At 38.2% G+C, this 19,980-nt stretch overlaps 1 protein-coding gene across 3 annotated transcripts; it reads right to left on the bottom strand.

Annotated features, from left to right (window-relative positions):
• Positions 1–11,640: 11,640 nt before the first annotated feature.
• LOC118752172 (cyclin-Y-like) lies at positions 11,641–19,245 on the bottom strand. 3 transcript variants are annotated; one of them, XM_036487029.1, is made up of 4 exons: positions 18,704–19,245; positions 17,119–17,236; positions 13,751–15,054; positions 11,641–13,679 (listed from the first exon to the last, which is right to left on the bottom strand). In XM_036487029.1, exons 3-4 carry the CDS (start codon positions 14,487–14,489, stop codon positions 13,297–13,299), a joined length of 1,122 nt encoding a protein of 373 aa, XP_036342922.1. In that variant the 5' UTR covers positions 14,490–15,054; positions 17,119–17,236; positions 18,704–19,245; the 3' UTR covers positions 11,641–13,296. The 3 variants fall into 3 exon arrangements, with proteins under 3 accessions (XP_036342922.1, XP_036342921.1, XP_036342923.1); XM_036487028.1 differs by lacking the exon at positions 17,119–17,236; XM_036487030.1 differs by lacking the exons at positions 17,119–17,236; positions 18,704–19,245 and adding an exon at positions 17,613–17,692.
• Between the last annotated feature and the right edge of the window lie 735 nt (positions 19,246–19,980).

Raw genomic sequence — 19,980 nt, 5'->3', positions numbered from 1 at the left:
GGGCCTTTCAAAAAGTTATTAAACTTTGATACAGATGAGTGAGCAAATAGAAGTTATTAATAACAAAGGCCGCAATTAGGGCCCCATTATCCCTTTTAACGTTTTTCCTTTATATCCATTTTCTGCTTGTATCTTACTTTCGCTCGTTCTTTCTTTATCAGGTTTTGCAAATACATTTGGTCATTTTTGATTGGATGACTGTTGCCTGGATGATACAATAATGACGCGTATGTATGTATGTATGTTTCACACGTACTTTGTAAATAAATCCCAGTAAAAGGTCCCAGTAGGAAAAGGTAATGTTTGGGAATGCAAAAGGTAATGGACAGACCCTATAACCTACACACGAAAAAATGCAAGAATTTCCCTACAGCGTTGTCACACGAAAGTAATGTGTCGCAATTACAAATAAAAAATAAAGTCCGTACCACAGGTTTCGAACCCGTGACCAATACACGGCAGCAGAACGCGCATCCATTCGGCTATAGCACCTTTTGAGATAACGCGAAAAAAAACATACTTCAGTTACTTTTCCATCTTTTTGTTTTGTTTGTGACTTCAAAACTACACATTATCCGCTCGATTACATTGCGATGCATATTTTCGTTCAACAGTAGTTGTTAATATTTTCTTGGTTAAAAAAGGTTAGGCTTTCCCCATTTTCTCACTGGGATATTAGTGGCACGCTCCCCCTCCCCCTGTAGCAGTGATGGAAAAGTAGGCACAATAGGGCCATTTTTGGCATTTTCATTCTCAGAGGCACTTTTGGCACAATTCATCCTGTGCTCGAATCGTCACATACGATAGCGTACTACTCGTCACGTAAAAACACATTTTTCGGATTATGACATACGTGAACGTACTCTTTGTCCCATTCAGCTTATACTGCCTGACGTATCACGTAATTTTCTTTCGTATCGTTTTCGATCCGTGAACGGATGTTACGGTTCGAGCCCTGTTTTGGCACAATCATAAAATATAAAAATTTAGCATAAAATGCCAATATGTATATAAAAAAAATTACAAACCACATTATAGTTTAAAAAATTACAAAAAGTGAATATTAAAAGCACTAAAAAATTAAACTAAGGCCCGTGAGAAATATTCACAAGCCGCTGAATTCTAATGTGAATACGCAGTACGAAAAGTAAGTTTTCACAACAACAAGCTTTTAATTAAGAATTTTTAGAAAGGTTCTAAGTTTGCAGTTGCAAAGTCCATTAAATAAAAGTGGAAGATTCTGCAACATCCAGGGCAAAAAATTATGAGTTAGAATTTTACATAAAATTAATCAAAAAATAATTAATGAAAATTCCATTATTTCGCATTTAGGTACACACACATGTGTGTAAAAATGTTGGAATAGCAATATCCCGGTGTATTTAAGTATATGTCTAAGGAATCCTTCATAAAAGTGATTTACTCTAATAATTTAGTTAATTAATAATTATTATATTACTTCAGTATATTTTAAAAATATTGTTTCTAACAATATGTTGCTCTTAGAACACCTTCAAAGAAATTTAATTTTGTGGCACTTCCATCTTCTTTTCGGTACTATTTTTGAAGACCATTAGGCACATTTAGAAAATTTGAAATTCCATCCCCGCCCTGGCTTCGCAAGAACCTGAAAGCATAGACAAACGTTGATCCAAATTAACGGCGCAACTGATCTAGTCAAAATTGTGCATTGACAGACGGCAATAATGCGGATATACGAGCCGCGAGGTCGTAGGTTCGAATCCCACGGCCAGTAGAATATTCACGAACGAACTCAACAAACGTCGGTGTTATGCAGACAAACCTTTGTTTGGAAAATTAAATGGCTGCTGCTTAGTTTGCTCTGAGGTGATTACGTCAAGTTTGGCACAAGGTTGCATATCGGTTGTGGTTTTTAGGGTTATAGCCAACTCGAAATGAAAATTGCAGATGTACATACATGTATGTATGTATGTATCGTGCAAAAATTTATATTTTTTTTAATATTGTATAGCGCCCTAAACTTTGAAGCTCCTACAGCAAAAATTTATATTTTTTTTAATATTGTATAGCGCCCTAAACTTTGAAGCTCCTACAGCATAAATTCAGTTCTCTGTCTTTTACAGGTCTATTCTGCGCTGGTAATAAAAATTTTGTAACCGGTAAATAAAGTTCCTTTCAATTTTAATACCCTTTTCGCATTCTGTATACTCTTGTAACCGATAAATTTTGTTACCATCTCATAAGCTGGTAACAAAATATTGCCCCGTGAAATATGCAATGCCAGAATTTCCACAATTAATCATAGCTGAATTGCTGAATATTTTAACTACATTACCAACGTACTACAATCGCGGTAACAATAACTGGTAACATTGTGTGGTAATAAAACATTCCGGTTGCAAAATCTTCGGTAACGTGCCGAAAGACCTGTTAAGTTTTACTGCAATGTTTATGTATAACAATAATTACCTAAAATTTTTCTGTATGGCTACACTAATTTTACAGCAGTTTGGCCCAACACAATTAGTTTGCTGTAAAACCATGATGAAACGACACCGAAGGTGGCGCTGATTGTGATACCGCTAACTCTCTCTTGAAAATTTTGACAGAAATATGAAGTCATAGGGCCATTTTCACCATCTCTGGTTAACACTAATCCCCAGTTAAACATCGTTACCGACGTTACCGACACAATGTTATATGCATATAACCAGATATGGTGAAATCGGCCCATAGGAGATTTTGTGTAGTGCCTGTGTTATATACATATACATATACATACATATGCAAAACACATACATACTAATCCCGTGTTAAATGCACTCTTAACACGATTCAACAACTTTTAGGGCCGGTTGCTCAAAGCCTGGTTAACACTAATCCCCGGTTAAACATCGTTATCGACGTTACCGACACCGACATCAATGCGATTTTCTAGCGACTTCAAACTTGCACTTTGTTATACTAAATTTGAATGGGCTATAAAACTGCATACTTAGAATTTTTCTAAAAAATCTGAATAAAAAGTTGCAAATTAGTGTGCAAATTTAATAAATTTTCCTGAGTTTTGCACAAAGTTTAGAGATTTTATTATTATGTTTTCTAGTGTAGAATGAACAATATTTTTATAAAAAATTATCGGAAATAAATTAGAATAAAGAACTTTGCATATATTGCGAAAAATTCACTGTGCCAATACTTCTGTTCGGCACTGTAGGTACAAGATTGCTTGGTTGGCGTCAAAAATCGTTTCAATTTCAAAAAAATCTCCATGAAGAAGCGTACGTGATTAAAAAACTAGGCGTCGTGCGCGTGCGTGAACGTGATTGAAAAAAATATAGCGCAAGGTGAGTGTGCGTGATTTACAAAACCATCAGTGTGAGCATGCGTGAACGTGAGTCAAAATCACTCACGCGCCCATATCTAGTTCAAAAATCGAAATGCGTTTCGGTTAGTCGTGTCTTGTAGGGAATTGTAATTTTTTAAGTCAAACATTAACCCTTGAAGTGAACCCTTAGTACTTTATGGTTTCGCTAGCGAGTCAAAAATTTATCGCATTCGCGTATCTGATTATTACTGATAGATAGATAGACCAAGAGGTCTATTGTGCCCTCAAAAATTCACAGTACCTCACTCAACCCTAAGATCTCAGAAATTTGAAGAAATCTCCAGGCGTTGGCTCGCACTCACGCAGCAGGTGTAAAGGACGCTCCTCAATCAACTCACAGAAACGACATGGGTCGTTTAACCCGATTCCTAGCTTGTACAGGTGACCTTTAAGAATACAGTGGCCCGTCAGAAAACCTGTTATGATTGCCCTGTTTCTTTTAAGGTTGTAGCCTACCAGCTAGCATTTAGCCTGGTGCAGACCTGCGGTGTTACCCCCGTATTGTACACTGAGTCTGTTCCTCTCCTTCCTGAGCGCTTTCATTGTGCTAGGTCCGATCGTAAGGGAGAGCTCACACCCTATAGGAGACGAGGCTAGACTGTCTGCCTCCGCGTTACCCTCAACTCCTACGTTACCCGGCTCTCAAATTGGTTGCACTTAAAAACCAAGAAGGATTTGAACTCAAATGATGAGAGGGCCTTGAGTGCAGCCTGACTACCACTCCATATGAGAATTTCTTCGTAGGCCAATCTCTGCCCACAGACTAATGGCATATAACTCCGCCTGAAAGTTGCCCGGGTGTGCTCCCATGGGTACCCAGAGCTTCCGCAGATGTCTCTCTGTACACCATTGAAGCGAGCTAGCTTATATATGTCTCGCCATAAGAGAGGTTCTGCAAAGCTCTAACTTAAAATTCTTATCGACTGATTTAGGCCTATCATCTCTGGGAAACAAAGCTAAGGCAATTTGGGAGCCTAACTTGTCTCTGTTCCTTGATGATAAGGTTTTGACACTGCCAAAACCTTCTCTTGTGAATTTAGTAGACCTCGCTTTGCTACCTGTTCTATGGTAAGATGAAGCGACTCGAGCTCGAGAATCACCTCTAGCGCTACCGTAGCATACATACACACGACAGACGTTGATGCTTCGAAAGAGATTGCCTTAATGTGGCTAGGGGGATTCTTGAGACCCAAGCCATCGCCCTATATGTGACTATTGGTCTAACTATCATTGCATATATCCATCTTAGGATCTTCGGACTGCAGCCCCAATCCTTACCTGTCAGACTTTGCCACACCATTAGTACTCTCGTGGATTTGGAGGTGATGTCGTCGACATGCGCTATCTATAGATGTTGTTTGGAATCCAGTATTAAGCCTAGGTACTAATCTTCGGTGGCGACGTTGAAGGCAACCCCATTCAAATAATGTTCCTCATACCTGGAATTGTTCTTCTTCTAGAAAAGGAGACAGTAACTGTTTTGGAGAAGCTGATTCTCAGATCTATACTCACACAGCAACCTCCAACTGCTAAGTGTCTTCCCTTTGAACTGAATCACACAGAGTAGTCACGAACTTCCCTCAACTGGTATTTAATTACAATATCATCCTATTAACCATTTTTGGTGAAAATATGGAGGTGCTCGTCCACGATTAAAATCCACAGGAGGAAGGATAATACTTTCTCGCGGGAATCCTTTGGTTGTTTGTGCGAAGTTGCCTAGCTATTCATTTGGTGATGATTGCCTGCTAATTAGGTTTGTGAAGCGGCTGGTCGACACCAATATGAGAGGTGTTATCAAAAGCCCCCTCAATATCTATGAAGGCACAGAGTACTTTTTACTCGAGGGCGCTTTGTATTTTAATAGACAGGGCTTACAGCGCAGTGTCCGTGGATCTACCCACTCTTTAGGCATTCGGGAAGTGGGCCCACTGTCCTGTAAGCTTTCCCCTATTGCGCACCCCGTTCCTGAGCACTGGTAGCTCCCGACTTCACCAGTTGGGCTGCACCTTCCCTCTTGGTTTCGTCTCGGGAAAGATGAAGTAAAAGGCATCCATTATGAAGCCATTCGGCCTGTTTACGGTGTTCTCTAACCTCTAATATTAGACTGAACCTCAGTCAGGTTTGTACTTAGAATCACGCTATACTTATCCCAGTTAATTTTTTTGGGGTTTCGATTAAGATGCAGAGTGGGCTCCGATGCGACCCTTCACTGGGTGACCGGAGGACTAGCCAAGTACCTCTTTCCAAACCAAAACGAATGTCGTGTTTGGCCAACGTTATGGATGTAAAGCACTTCGCTTAAGATATACTCTAAACGATACTCACCTCAACGCATCCTTTGTAAGGGGGAGCCGCCTCCTACGACAAAACTACCCTAGAAGCTGCACCTTTAGTGTTGGCATGTTAGTATTGTCCCTTGGTAAGTCGGTCACAGCAATCACGACCTCCAAACTTCCGCCACTTGTCGACAGCGTTGTCTGCACTCCGACTAGGTCCCGTGCCAGAAACCCAGTAATGCAAAAATAATCCTCACTTTTCTTAAGGACTACATACACTCTAGGCCTGTCACAAGAGAGTTCCCAAATCACCATGTTGTTGTTGTGGTTGAGGCCCCTCACTTGGGCTCTGTAGGTCCGCGGCTCTTGAATCAGTATGCCCACGTCATCCGTGGCGAACCTGCTAGTGATAACAGCCGAAGCAGCCACCGCGTGATGCAGGAGGGGTGGCTGGTCCGCCACAAAGCCCGAGGTCGACTCGGTCGTCTGCGCAGCAGAAGAGCCAGCGTCAGCCACGAATTGTGACTTCTGCGACTCCGACTCCTTTATACCTGTTACCTTCTATCGCCACGGCCTCGCCGAGACGAAAATTAACATGCAGTTTAGCTTTTAAAGTTGCTTCTTCTTTCTTCTTTCTTTTTTTGTTTGGTGCTGTAACCGCCTAAGCGATTTTGGCCGAGTTCAGCAAAGCACACCAGTCGTTTCTCCTCTGTGCCAACTGACGCCAATTGGAAACGCCAAGTGAAGCCAAGTCCTTCTCCACCTGATCTTTCCATCGCAGTGGGGGCCTCCCTCTTCCTCTGCTACCACCAGCGGGTTCCTAGTTGAATACTTTCAGAGCTGGAGCGTCGGTGTCCATTCGAACGACATGACCAAGCCAGCGGAGCCGCTGTATTTTAATTCGCTGCACTATGTCCATATCGTTGTAAAGCTCATACAGCTCATCGTTCCATCGTCTGCGGTACTCGCCGTCGCCAACGCGTAAAGGACCGTAAATCCTCCGCAAAATCTTTCTCTCAAACACCCCAAGAGCCGTCTCATCGGATGTTGTCATTGTCCATGCTTCTGCGCCATATACCAGCACGGGCATGATGAGTGAATTATAGAGCGCGGTTTTCGTACGTCGAGAGAGGACTTTACTCCTGAATTGCCTACTCAGTCCAAAGTAGCACTTGTTGGCAAGAGTGATTCTACGTTGGATTTCAATGCTGAAATTATTATCGGTGTTAATGCTGGTTTCCAAGTAAACGAAATTCTCTACTTTCTCGAAATTGTAACTGTCAACAGTGACGTGGGTGCCAAGGCGCAAATGTGCTGACTGTTTGTTTGATGACAGGAGATACTTCGTCTTGTCCTCGTTTACCACCAGACCCATGCGCTTTGCTTCCCTATCCAACTTGGAAAAGGCAGAACAGACTTAGCGGTTTTTGTTACCGATGATGTCGATGTCATCAGCATAAGCCAGCAATTGCACGCTCTTGTAGTAAATTGTTCCTGAGCGGTTCAGTTCTGCAGCTCTTATTATCTTCTCCAACATCAGATTAAAGAAGTCACATGAAAGGGAGTCGCCCTGTCTGAAACCCCGTTTTGTGGCGAACGGCTCGGAGAGGTCTTTTCCAATTCTGACGGAGCTGGTGGTATTGCTCAACGTCATTTTACACAGCCGTATGAGTTTTGAGGGGATGCCAAATTCAGACGTAGCGGCGTATAGGCAACTCCTTTTAGTGCTGTCAAAGGCGGCTTTAAAGTCGACAAATAGGTGGTGAGTGTCGATCCTTTTCTCGCGGGTCTTTTCCAAGATTTGGCGTATTGTGAATACCTGGTCTATGGTGGATTTGCCAGGTATAAAGCCACACTGATAAGGCCCAAACAGTTCATTGACGGTGGGCTTCAGTCTTTCACACAATACGCTCGATAAGACCTTGTAACCTATGCTTAGAAGGCTGATCCCGCGGTAGTTGGCGCGAATGGCGGGGTCACCTTTCTTGTGGATTGGGCAGAGCACACTTAAATTCCAGTCGTCGGGCATGCGTTCATCTGACCATATTCTGCACAAGAGTTGATGCATGCACCTTATCAACTCCTCGCCGCCGTACTTGAATAGCTCAGCTGGCAGGCTGTCAGCTCCAGCGGCTTTGTTGTTTTTCAGCCGCGTTATTGCTATACGTACCTCGTCATAGTTAGGCGGTGGAATGTCGACTCCGTCATCATCGACTGCGGGCTCGGGTTCTTCTTCTCCACAACTTTCCGTGCTGCTACCATTTAGTAGGGCGGAAAAGTGTTCCCTCCATAATTTAAGTACGCTCTGGACATCAGTTACTAGGTCGCCATTATTGTTCTTACAGGAGTGCGCCCCGGTCTTTAAACCTTCCGTAAGTCGCAAGGCAAGTCCACTGAAGAAGCAAGGCAAAGTTGCTTCTTTAATTTATAAAAATCATACATCTTTGAAATATTTTTGCTTGCGGTTTATATCAAACATGTGTTATTGCAACTTAAAATGTTTATTGAAATTCATTTGTAATGCTAAATAATATAAATTTATGCATACGCATAAAATATAAATGGATAAGCCCTTCTAGAAAGCATGCAAGGAAGCACTTTTGTCAGCTCTTCTTGGGTAGGCCTCTTAGAATGGCTTTACTTAAGAAGGCCTACCTAAATTATCTTCTGGTTAGGTCCTCCGAGCTCAGGGTAGCAGCAGTATACTCACAGGCCAGCACGGCTACCTTGATGCTTTTGAGGGCTTTCGAATAAGTGGGCTGCTGAGTGGAAGCCTCCTGTCTTTGCCCAGTCGGTCTACCCAGATTTCTAGACCATAAATTCGGAATGGGTGGGTTCTCCCGCTGCCGCTTGGTATTAGGTAGCTTAGGCGGAGTCATATGGCTGCTCCATCTTTTAAGTTCGTCTGCTTGCTTGCAGCAATCTCTTGTCGGGTGCGGGTGTCTGCTGCGGCTGTTACGGTTGCCATGGGTTTCAGTGCCTGTTTAGTAGGCTCGCTCTTCCGCCTATCGGCAGGTGCGGGTTTGTTATCTCGACTATTTCACTCTCGTCCCTCTTTCCCCACCTCCATCCTGCCGCCTGCCATAGCTCTGGCTTCGACTAGGGTTTTACCCTGCTCCAGGTAGCGGAGGTACCACTTGACCCAGGAGCCGCTCAAGCCTAGGCGGTATTGGTCATATAGGGACTCCGGCGGACCCGCCAGCCATGTAAAAGAGCGAGCCATTTCCTGCTTCGTACCTGGCCCCGTCCGACACATCGATCCCCGAAGACATCGATCGTCCGGGCAAAGCCACCTTCATTAAGAGTCTGGAAAGTCTAGATGCATGCCCTCAAATCTTAGTCCTTTACACGTTTGTCGTGGTAGTCATCAAAAGAGGGGAGAGGGTGGTTCTCGTCCGAGGCTTTATTGTTCTTTTCATTAGAAGTCGTCGTAACAAACAAAACGGTGGCTGTGAAAAGGCAATCACATTAGCATTCTTTAAAATGGGTATTCGGTAGCAACACACAAGATACTTGGTATAAATACCGGAAATCGTGATGTGCTTGAACCGGATTCAAAATAATTATTTTTGCCCACTGCCCAGTGAATGGTAATCAAAAATTTTCTCCGTGGGCTTCCGCACCCGGCATCATCTTAATACCTTGGTTTATTTGAATGAGGCGGGCTAATTAGGTAATTAGTGAAGATCGCTAAACTTCTTCTAGGTGTCCACTTCTCATGCAACCTAGCCCCAGGAGAAAACTATGTTAACTCAGTCATTCTTTGTTTTTGTTTAAACCCAGGGTGATTCATTTATACATTAAGAACAGGATTCGTTGTGGTTGATCATCAAGAGCTCAACATGAGTGAATAAAGGGTAGGTCGGTCAAGACTGCCCATCACATAATCACAAAATCGATAGAGGAAGCTTTCACACACAAATACTTCAATGCGGGAGCCTTCTTCAAGAAAGCTGTTAAAAATGTCCTTTCGGGGAAAATTACTAGCCAATTATGGGGTCCAAACCGACCTAATTAAGCTTTGAAACAGAACCGTCATGGTGGGAGGGTTAGTGCTACCGTCCAGCCTCAAGGTGGCGTCTTCCGACTTGCTGGTCGCTGAAGTGAAAATGTCGGTGATTAATTGTGATCGATTCAAGATTTTCAGAGCCAGCTAACTAAGCAGTCTGCGTACAATCGCGAACAAATACTCGCGCAAGTCTTACCTCAATGCTAGTTGGGAATGACTGACGTCTCCTTCGGTCGCAGCTGAGTATTTCCTATTCAGGCTTATATGGCTGGCAGGCAAAAAGGTTTTGTAGGAAACTGCCTGGCGGATGAGTTAGCCAGGAAAGCCACGCTTAAGAACGTCACACCGAGAAAGGAGAGTGTGGAGGAATGAGTAGACTACTCTTCGACAGAAGCGCTGGGCGAAAACCAGAACATGTGCGGGCAGAAACGCGGGCTACGCATATTGGACTTTTCCGTCAAATATAATTAAGAAATAAAAGAGACTGATGCTTTGGCTTGATGCATTTCTCAACACGGGGATAACTTCATGATATAAATATTTAATATTTAATTTTTGTTTCATGGAATAACTTAACAAAATTAGCACCGAATAACTATCCACTCCCAAGGTCCGTTTTCACAGTGATGAGCTAACTCTGGTTCACCAGTTCACTTTAAATTTTTCTATACAAAATCAATAGCAAACTGCCGAATGAGAGGCATCGTGAAAGAAATCCTATTAGATTTTCATCGTAACCAAAACGGAAGTTTTTAGAAATATGACTTTCTGAATCTGAAATTGAAAATATCGTTATGATCTTTCATCTAAATCTTTCAGCTAGGAAAGGACTCGCTCGGCTTGCACCAAAAAACTTTTTTCCATAAATTATATAGTCCGACTTCCAAATAGCATCAATATAAAGCATCAGCCTCTTCTATTTCTAAACTATAATTGATGGAAAGGCCCAATTTGCGCAAGTACGTCCTAATTCGGCATTTGAACGTGGTTGCCCATATTGGACATTTTCATCAGTTACAGTTTGGAAATAAAAGAGGCTTCCGCTTTGCATTGATGCAATTTGAAACTCAGCCAAACTCATAGAGTAGAACTTCATACAGGCGTTCAGCGCTTTTCAGATTAAAACCTGGTGTGAATTTCTACTTTTAGTTATAATGGTAATCTCTTTAGTAAATATGCTACCGCCCTAACACCACACTCTTGAAATATTTTTCTGCATAGTTATCGGCGTTTCTTAGTACCGATCTAAATTCCATCATTCTTAATGAGCGACCATCAAATAAAGGGCGGGGAATGATTCCTAAAGAACGATCCAAGGATTAAGCAACAAACAATTTAGGAAATCAGGGATTCTATTATCAAGCTTCTTACCTAAGGATAAAGGGTTTCTCTTATAAAACTATTTGGCTCTCACATTTTTGTTAAGTGTTTCTCAAATTTCTGGTATGTGTCGTAATGTTCCTCACATAAATTAAGGGATCTACATTTTGACGCCCCCCCCCCCCCCCCCCCCCTCCGTAGCTCCGAGAAGAATCTTGAATGTAGGACACTAGGCCTTGGTTGGAGGTGTTTACTGCCATACCTCTAACTACTCGTCACCGGCAACATAAAGTGTTCGTTTTTTTTCCTCGCTTAAAGCGAAGCTTCCTTGATGCCTAAACGTAAAAATATAAGCTCTATAGCTCTAACATTTGAAAAATACTGTATCTGTTCAACTGCCACCGCTTCGACTACGTAAAACCAATTGCTACAGGAGTAAATTTTAATTATTCTTTTATTAAACCAAATTCGTGTATGTATGTATGTGTAAAATAAATTACAAATTAAAAAATATTTCTCTGTTATTTCTTCTGTGTTATTATTCGCTTTGATGCATATCGATTTTTTTAATATTAATTTTACAAATATCGCATATCTTTCGCTATACTCTACTAAAAATTACATGTTTTTTGGTTACTTTGTTATCGCTTTATGCCTTTTTGATGGTTGGAATTTTCCGTTGAAATCTGCAATTGCGTTTGGTCATTATTATGTTTACAAAAGTAAATCTTACATAGATACTTTGCAGTAATGTTATGAGCTTAAAGAGTTTCAAGTAATTTATTTTTGTTCGTTACTTTTTAGTGTTACTTAAGAACAATTAAATGTTTTTTTAGATTTAAGATTTTAAAATAGGTGTATACGATAATTAAAACGCATTTTTGAAAACCACCTAGAGTGAAATTGCATTAACACATTTTTATGATCACAAAAATAATTTTTATACAAAAAATATACAATTCTTTGTTTTATGTATTAGTTTCGATGATTTTGGTAACTTAAGTCCGTTTAAGTCTGATAAATTAAAGTTTTAGTTTTACAAAATATAAAAAATAGAAAAAGCTTAATGCAATTCCTTAGTCCATTTTTCATTCCAAAGCCACTACAGCTTTTGTATCAATAGCACAGCAAAATAATCTTGATTATGAAATAATTGTTTGACGTTGAATCGTGTTTTTTTATTTATGATTTCCCTTAGTATTAAAAATATCTGCGTATTTTGGAGTCTTATTAAGCTTTTTAAAGCCTACAATTCGTGTTTTCATTCATATTAAATCGTAATCTACTTAAATTTTTTTTTTTGGCCACTGATTCTTTATTTTTAAAATCTGAATATTCTACTTCTTATCGCACCTCTTTGTTCGCATATGTATGTCTTCTCTCTGTATTTATACTTGAATAACATTTATTAAAAGCTACTTAAAATGGTCTTTAGCGCTTAGTTTGCACAATTCGAGTTTTATAAATACAAACTATTGTATATAGCTACTGCTACAGGTTATTAACGGAAGTGCCAATGTGCAAATGTACTCGTATCTTGAGATTATTTCGCATATATTTCTGATGTTTTCCTGTGCGTGAGGATATCCTTTACTCAATGCAAGCAAACAAATTTCAACAGCGTCTGCCACTTTTTTCCCGTTAAAAATATTTTTGCTTTAAACCACATCGTATTGCGATTGTATGCACCCTATGTGTGTTCACTCGAGTTCGCAGGCATGTTTGCGACTCTAAAATTAGGTTTTCAAATATATTTCAATCTCATGAAAAAGGACAATTCCTTGGTAATTTACAGCTACATACAAGCAGCTAAAGTAGTAGGCGATTCTAATATTTATGGTTTGTGATTCCAGTCAAGAGCTTTGCATTTGATTAAACGGTATAAATAAAGATAAGTATTTTTAGTGGAAGTAATGACAGCATTATCATTGCATTTCAGAAATGCCCGACGCATTTTGACGGCAATTGTGCCCGCACTAGGGAGTGAGTGATTTTTATAAGCTATTTTACGATGAAACTTTTCTCGCATGAAACTTGATTGCAGTCTCCAATGAAAATGAAATCGCAATATATGGTAAGACCAAAGTACTTCTTTGCTGACTTTCCTCTCTCTGAGAATCTACTTTCAAAAGTTTTCGTACGTATAAAGTTGCGTACTTGAACAAATCGTGTGTTACGAGTTTCCCATGGGCGTGAGGAAATGTGAGTTTCTAAAGTGTGCGTATAATTATTTGATAATCAAAATATTTAAATGTTTCACGCACTTCTTCTTTGTTTAACCTTAGTTTATCAAATGCTATCTAATAAACTAACGAAAATCACGAAAGTATAGCCACAGAACGTCGCGGCCCGCCTTGGCTTATGTTGTCCATTGATGACCACTTTTTCATTCCATTCTTCAATGCTTCGGCAGTCACTTTATCCTGCATAACGCGTGACATGGCCTCCAACTTTTGGGCACGCTCCTTGGAGAGTGGCTCTGTTGGGAATGACAAGTCGTTCGCTTCGGCGAGCGTACGCAAGTCAAAGTAATATTTGGCATAGACGGATGAGGGCACATTAATATTGAATTGCAATAACTCAAGGAATTGGCGTTCAAGTTCATTCATATCTTCAACGGTGATATCCTTTAAGATTTGACAATAGTCCACATTCCAGACAGCTTGATCATCCCACACTTTGGAGGCGAGCAGTATGGCACCTGTATAGAAATGAATCAATTAAAATTCTTACGTCTCAATTCAAAATCAAAAACGTGTTCACCAAACATACCCAAAACCATACGCTTCCAATTGCATGGTGCCAAATCCAATTCCGCGTAAGTGAGCAAACGCTCAAGATAGACTAGCGTTATAATGGCACATTCAGCAGTCAGTTGAGCCGCATTAAAGAGCGTGCGCACGAATTTGTAGATCTGTCTATGTTCCGGATTATGCGAATCATAGTCATCAGGAACAGCATCATGCGTAAGAGGATGCTGCTTTTCGTCGAAAATATCTAGCCGACGATTGGACTGTCGATTTTTGATGTGATAATAAATGGCGAGTGAAACGCATTTCACTGTATTTTTGAGATTTGGTTGTGATACAGTGCTGTCATCCAAATAGATGGTGGAGCAAGATGAACTTTTCTTCAGACCACCACCAGTTGAATTCGCCGCCTGTTGAGCGATTTGATGCTGGGAGCGCTTACGTGAAATACCACCGTTTTCGACTTTGGATCGTTCGAGGAACATAGTGGCCGCTGTTGGGTCAACGGAAGGATCATCATCGCCTTCGAGCGCCTCACGTTCTGAAATATGTTGTAAATTATGCGGATTGTCCAGTGTACCAGCACTGTGATGAATAGCCGCTGTGGAAGCAGAAATATGACCATCTAGCTGATGTTGTGATGAAGAAATGTGATGGCTGCTATGTACGTGATGACGCTCCTCATAGACGGGTGGTATGTCTTTTGATTTGCGATCTGATTGAGGACTGGAATAAGCACAGCAGGAATTTTTGTTGCCCATTTTATATGAATTTATTTCACAACGATTGGGCTCTATGGAACGTGTGTGAGCGAGTATTTATATATGTATGATATACACGATGAAGAGATCCTTTAATAATGCGAGGAAATGGCAAATCTAGATTGCCTAGAATGGTAGAGCCGCAAAGAATTTACGTAATGTTAAATGCAACTGTTTCAATCACTTGTCTTTTTTAATGGGTTTCTCCTCTATTCTTAAACTGTTGTTTTATAAATTTACTTTTCTTTTGCCTTTGACTAGTTGGGAGGGTTTCCTTATTTTTAATTAGATATATAAGAAAGATTCATAAAATTGGGATTTTCATAAAACAATACGTATTGCTGTTGTTGTTTAATCACAATCGATCCGATCCATCTAAACGCGCTGCCTCGTATATAGATATTTATTTTTCCAAAGTTTGGCCGCACTCAAAGTCTTTTTTAGTGGTTAATCTTGGACACGAATGTATTTAACTCCTCAATATTTGGCACATCTGTCTAGTTACAATGAGACATTATTGCAGGTAACTTTACAATTTGCTGCTTAATTGTGGACGATTCTGAAACTATAAGTAAATATTTATCCATTAGTTAGCTGAATAAAGTAATTTCATTTTCATCTATTTGTTTATTTATATACATTACCGCATTAAGCATTAATCTTTTATTGCGCAATACAAATAATGCAAATAATATGTATTAAAATAAAATTAAAACTACAATTATATAAATACAAGTCTTTATACATATATTAATATAAACTTAAAAAGGCCAGGTACAAAATTTATGGAAATGGAAGAGAAAAATTTATGTTAATGAATAAACTGTGAAAAATGTATAACATTTTTGGGAAAAGCTTTCTTTTAAAAAGTTTCTTTACGAAATTAAATATTCTTTATTCATTGTTTTCATTTATTTTTATTTTCTCGTAACTGTAGTGTACATTTTCGTGTAATTTTATTCACGCAAATATGTACATACATACATGTGCATTTATGTATGAAGAAAACTTGGCATAAACTTCAAACTGTAATTTCTTATGTACCTTGTACGTATTTTGTATGTACTCCATTACCCAGAAATTAGTAGAACTTTTAAAACTTGGCGACCTGTGGAGTTTAGATTTTGCTTCACATTTTCTTAAGTTACATTTTTATTGCACTGGTTGTGCGAAGTTATGCAGAGTATGCATAATCAGACCTTTATCCTATGGACTAAACTTTTCAATATGAAGTTTTGCTGGTTATTTTTCAAGGAAAAACCTTACTAACTATTTTATAGTTTTTTAAAGAACTTTAACTTTATTAATTGAGACATGACGTTCTTCCAGCATACGATACATACGCATATGCATACCGAAAATATATATATGCACATACTTTGTACCAAATGCTAATAAGATAAGCCTGGCATAAGATTACGCTAAAAAAAAGAAAACAAGATAAAAGTTAAAACAAACATATTACGATTTTCATTGTTAATTAAACAGAGTTAACCACTTTTGTTAGATGCTACAGCAGCAACTTCGTAAAGATTATTTTTAAAAATAAATATTTGCCACCAATGCATATCAGTTCATTCCAAAATTTATAATTGCAAAAAAATCTATTACAAACATGCATACACACAATAAGCATAACGACAATTGAACGGTATTTGCACAAAATGGTGTATAATTTTTTTCTTTTTAATTTACATTGTGGAGACATTTGGGCCTAGGCGTAAGTTGTTGTTTTGCTGTTGTCCATGCTATGAAGTAAAGAGAGCTAGCTGGTATCAATTGAAACAAAAATCGGATTTATTCAAAGAATTGAAACTTTGACGCTGAATTAATCATTTGAAAGAAGGAAAAAAGGTTAATTTAAAATAAAAAGCTATATACCCCATACTGAAACTAAAAAAGAATATCTTCACATTCCACTGTAATTTAATTGAATGTACCTCACAAAATATGTAATAGGTAAAAGAGTAATCACACTAAATATATTAGAATAAATTGCTAACATATCAATGAAGTAACCTGAGATTAAACCAAGTTGGTTTAAAATTTCAAATAGGATTAAGGGATAGGGAGCTCTTCCCAGCAAGAACACTCAGAGAGTAGATTTTAAAATTTGTGTGTTCAAGGCAGACCATCAAATTAATTGAAGTTTTCTACTAATAACAAGACATCTTTTAATTTTAATTTTAAAACATACATATGCATGAAAGGAGGCCGCTATGGTGTATTGGTTACACGAGGCCTGGGATCGAGCCCAGTTTCCGAATGATATAAAAAAAGAAAAGGTTTTTTCTAATAGCGGTCGACCCCCGGCAGGCAATGGCAAACCTCCGAGGGTATTTCTGGCATTAAAAACAGCTTCCCATAAAAATACAATCGGCGTTCTGAAACTGTAGGTCCGTCCTCTTGACAACATCAAGGCGCACGCCACAAATCGGAAGCTCGTCCAAATACTAACATATTGTGTAAGTGCCAATCTGTTCTTATAATGCGTGATTTTATGAAGTAATACTATGATTAAAAAATTTTATCAAGCAGGCAAATCGCTCGTCATAAAATTTTATGATGCAAAGTATGGCGATGGCATCACAAAAGGCATATCTCTGGTTTCAGCATCGCATTACTCAACTGCAAAGCGAAGTTTGCGTAGTTTGCGTGTTTGACGCTGGAGATTTAGCCAAAACTGAATCTTGATTCATCAATTTGAATTAATTCAAATACCAAAACACTGGCACGATTCGTGGTGTCTAAAATAGAAATAGATATTAGTTAAAACAAATAACAATATTTTGTTTGTAAATATTAATTATCTTGCAATTGAGTATGTCTTGGCAAATCTTTTACTTTACTTCTGGTACAACCACTGGCTTTGCAATACAAATTATTTTCTACTAATTCTATGAATTCCTGACAATGAGAAAAGCTTTCATATAGGTTGCTTTCATAAGAAATTGCTTTAGATTAAGATAAGGGCACGAATAATTGGCGAAAGTTATCAAGCGAGTTATTTGAGTGTGAGAAGTTCTGCAACAGCACCGGCAGCGTGTACAATTTTCAACGTTGACTTGTATGGAGTTATGTACATGAATACGTATGTATATATGTATGTATGTATGTACTTACTATACGTATTTATTCAAAATCATGAATAATGAATAAGCTGGAGTCTGTAGGTAGTGAATATTTATAGCCACTCCACACATGGCTATCCATATGTAAGATCCGACTGATATACATATGTACATATGTATGTAATTGCTAGGGAACGAATTTTATGGAAATTGCCTTTTTTTCTGCTAAAGAGGTAGAGTATATCCGATTAAGAACGTCCATGATTTCATATGTACATATACACTCTTGATGTTGCCTTTTTTAAGAAATTTTCCTTTTCTACCTTTAATTGTAAAGGGCCATTATTCCCGATATTATGAAAGGATTAAACGATCCATATTTAAAATGGGCGCCACTTGTATCAACTCACGTCGATCGAACGTTTAGTATTCCAGGCTTTTCCTGGCGAAAATCGAATGAAAATGCTGCCAGAAAACTTCAAAATGCATCTTGTGGTTAAATGTTTCTACAATTATAGTGATTAAAGTTGTGCGAGTTAAAAATTCGAGAGGAGAAAATAGTAAAAGAATCAAAGTAGAAAATTTTCAACTCATGAAACTAATTCATAGTTTTTTCATGGTTTTTTCTCTTTTTACTTGTAAAATAAACATTTCTAAACCAAATGTATTTTTTATTTTTCGGTTCTTATCTTTTTTTTAATGCCTTCTTTTGCCTTTCTTGCGATTTCTAGTGCCTTTTATTGCCTATGTCGCTATTTTATTTTGCCTTTTCTAGCTTATTTCGTTATTTTATTTTGCCTTTTTTTATAGGTTTTTAGGTCTTAAAAATCCGTTCCCTGGTAATTACATATTTAGTATTTATTACTTTTTGTTTATTATCAGCGACAATATCATTTACATAGCGCTCCAAATGTTAATTCCAAATAATTTGATTTTCTTAAGACTCTTGGGTAGGTCCGGCTTTTGTATGCAAGTAAACCGGGTTGGGGAGTGTGTTACTCACAAGTTTTGTGCTTTTTGCGGCTAATAAAAACTTTGCGTTGGCAGTCTACTCACATAATTACATATACATGCTCCTAGCCTTTGAAGGCATACATACATAATTGAATTTTTTGTCATATTTTCTTTAATAATGAATATTACCTTCAACAATTTTCGTTCAGAAACTGGAGTCTTTGATTTATTTCGGTGCTTGTGCTGCTTTGTCCGCCGTGACACTTTGCTGAGGTGTTTGGTGTGGCTCTGCCGCTTCCGACGTGTTTGTTGTTGCTGAAGATCGAGGTGCAGTTGGGCACATTAAATTTGCTATCTTTCCTGAATTTTTACATTTTTTGACGTTTAATTATTTGCGAATGAAACTTTTCTGTATTTTACATCTACAATCACTTCAACAGGATTTTTTCGATAAGAAAAGGCAAACTTTTTTAGTTTTTCGCCCAGCTTTGCGGTTTCCGTGATATTTCGGTAGGTAGCGGCTGTCTGTTTTCGGGTTAGGAAATATACCGAACTGAAGTTTTTTGTTGTTGATTGCGATAATAAAACTTTTTATTATGGTATTTGCAATTCACTTTATAAAACTTTGCACGCCTCAAGTTTGTACATTTACAATTTACACACCGCCCCAAAATTAGAATGTATGTAGAATTCGTGCAAAAATTTTTTCCTCTACGCTTTTTTTGCTATGACATTCGTGAAAATACCCACAAATTATCATGGCGAATCGGTTTGGGACATTTACGCACGGCACGAATCACATAGTTGCATTTTAATGCACGTGAAAGTCCGATAAATTGTCTTAATTGAAACTGGACTTTTTTGCAACAAATTAGTTCTTATGCACAATTTTTTACTAAAATTGTGTTCCTCTTCCATACAAGGATAAAATTTAAAACAAAGCTTTGCGTTTGTCGACATTAAAGTCGACTCCAACGTTAAAGTGGAACAAATGCAAAAAAAAAAAAATAGTGGGATCTATAGAGGAATTTGTACAGAACACATTTTTATTTTTTTTGATGGAAACAAAAAATGTAAGTTTTATTCAAGGGCAAAAAGTAAAAAAATGGATTTCATTAAAATTAAATATCGTATAACTATTATTGATTTTTGAAGGATTTTTATGCCGTTTGAAAGGTAATAAAAATACCTTTCTTTTGACATACAACAATGATGTACTTTATTGATAAAATTATTTGAAAAACCAACAAGTTTTGAACAAGTTTTCATAAAATATTTTTTTTTTAACAAATGTACTTTTTTCTTTAAAAATCACATTATTAATTATTTTTATTGATTTTGGAGGATTTTTATCCCGTTTGAAATGTAATAAAAATACCTCTGCATACAACAATGATAATCTTTATTGATAGATGAAAACAACACGTTTTTATATTTTTTTTTAACAAATGTACTTTTTTCTTTAA

The sequence above is a fragment of the Rhagoletis pomonella genome, unplaced genomic scaffold, assembly GCF_013731165.1.
Source record: "Rhagoletis pomonella isolate Grant_MI unplaced genomic scaffold, Rhpom_1.0 Rhpom_scaffold_01283, whole genome shotgun sequence".
NCBI classification, from domain to species: domain Eukaryota; kingdom Metazoa; phylum Arthropoda; class Insecta; order Diptera; family Tephritidae; genus Rhagoletis; species Rhagoletis pomonella.
The sequence above is the reverse complement of the archived record's forward strand: the minus strand, read 5'-3'. Positions and strand labels throughout refer to the sequence as shown.

Coding starts and splice junctions, on each gene's coding strand:
- LOC118752172 (XM_036487029.1), bottom strand. CDS start 14,489: ATGGGCAACAAAAATTCCTGCTGTGCTTATTCCAGTCCTCAATCAGAT. Junction 13,680..13,750: donor TTGGAAGCGTATGGTTTTGG/GTATGTTTGGTG, acceptor ATTTCTATACAG/GTGCCATACTGCTCGCCTCC.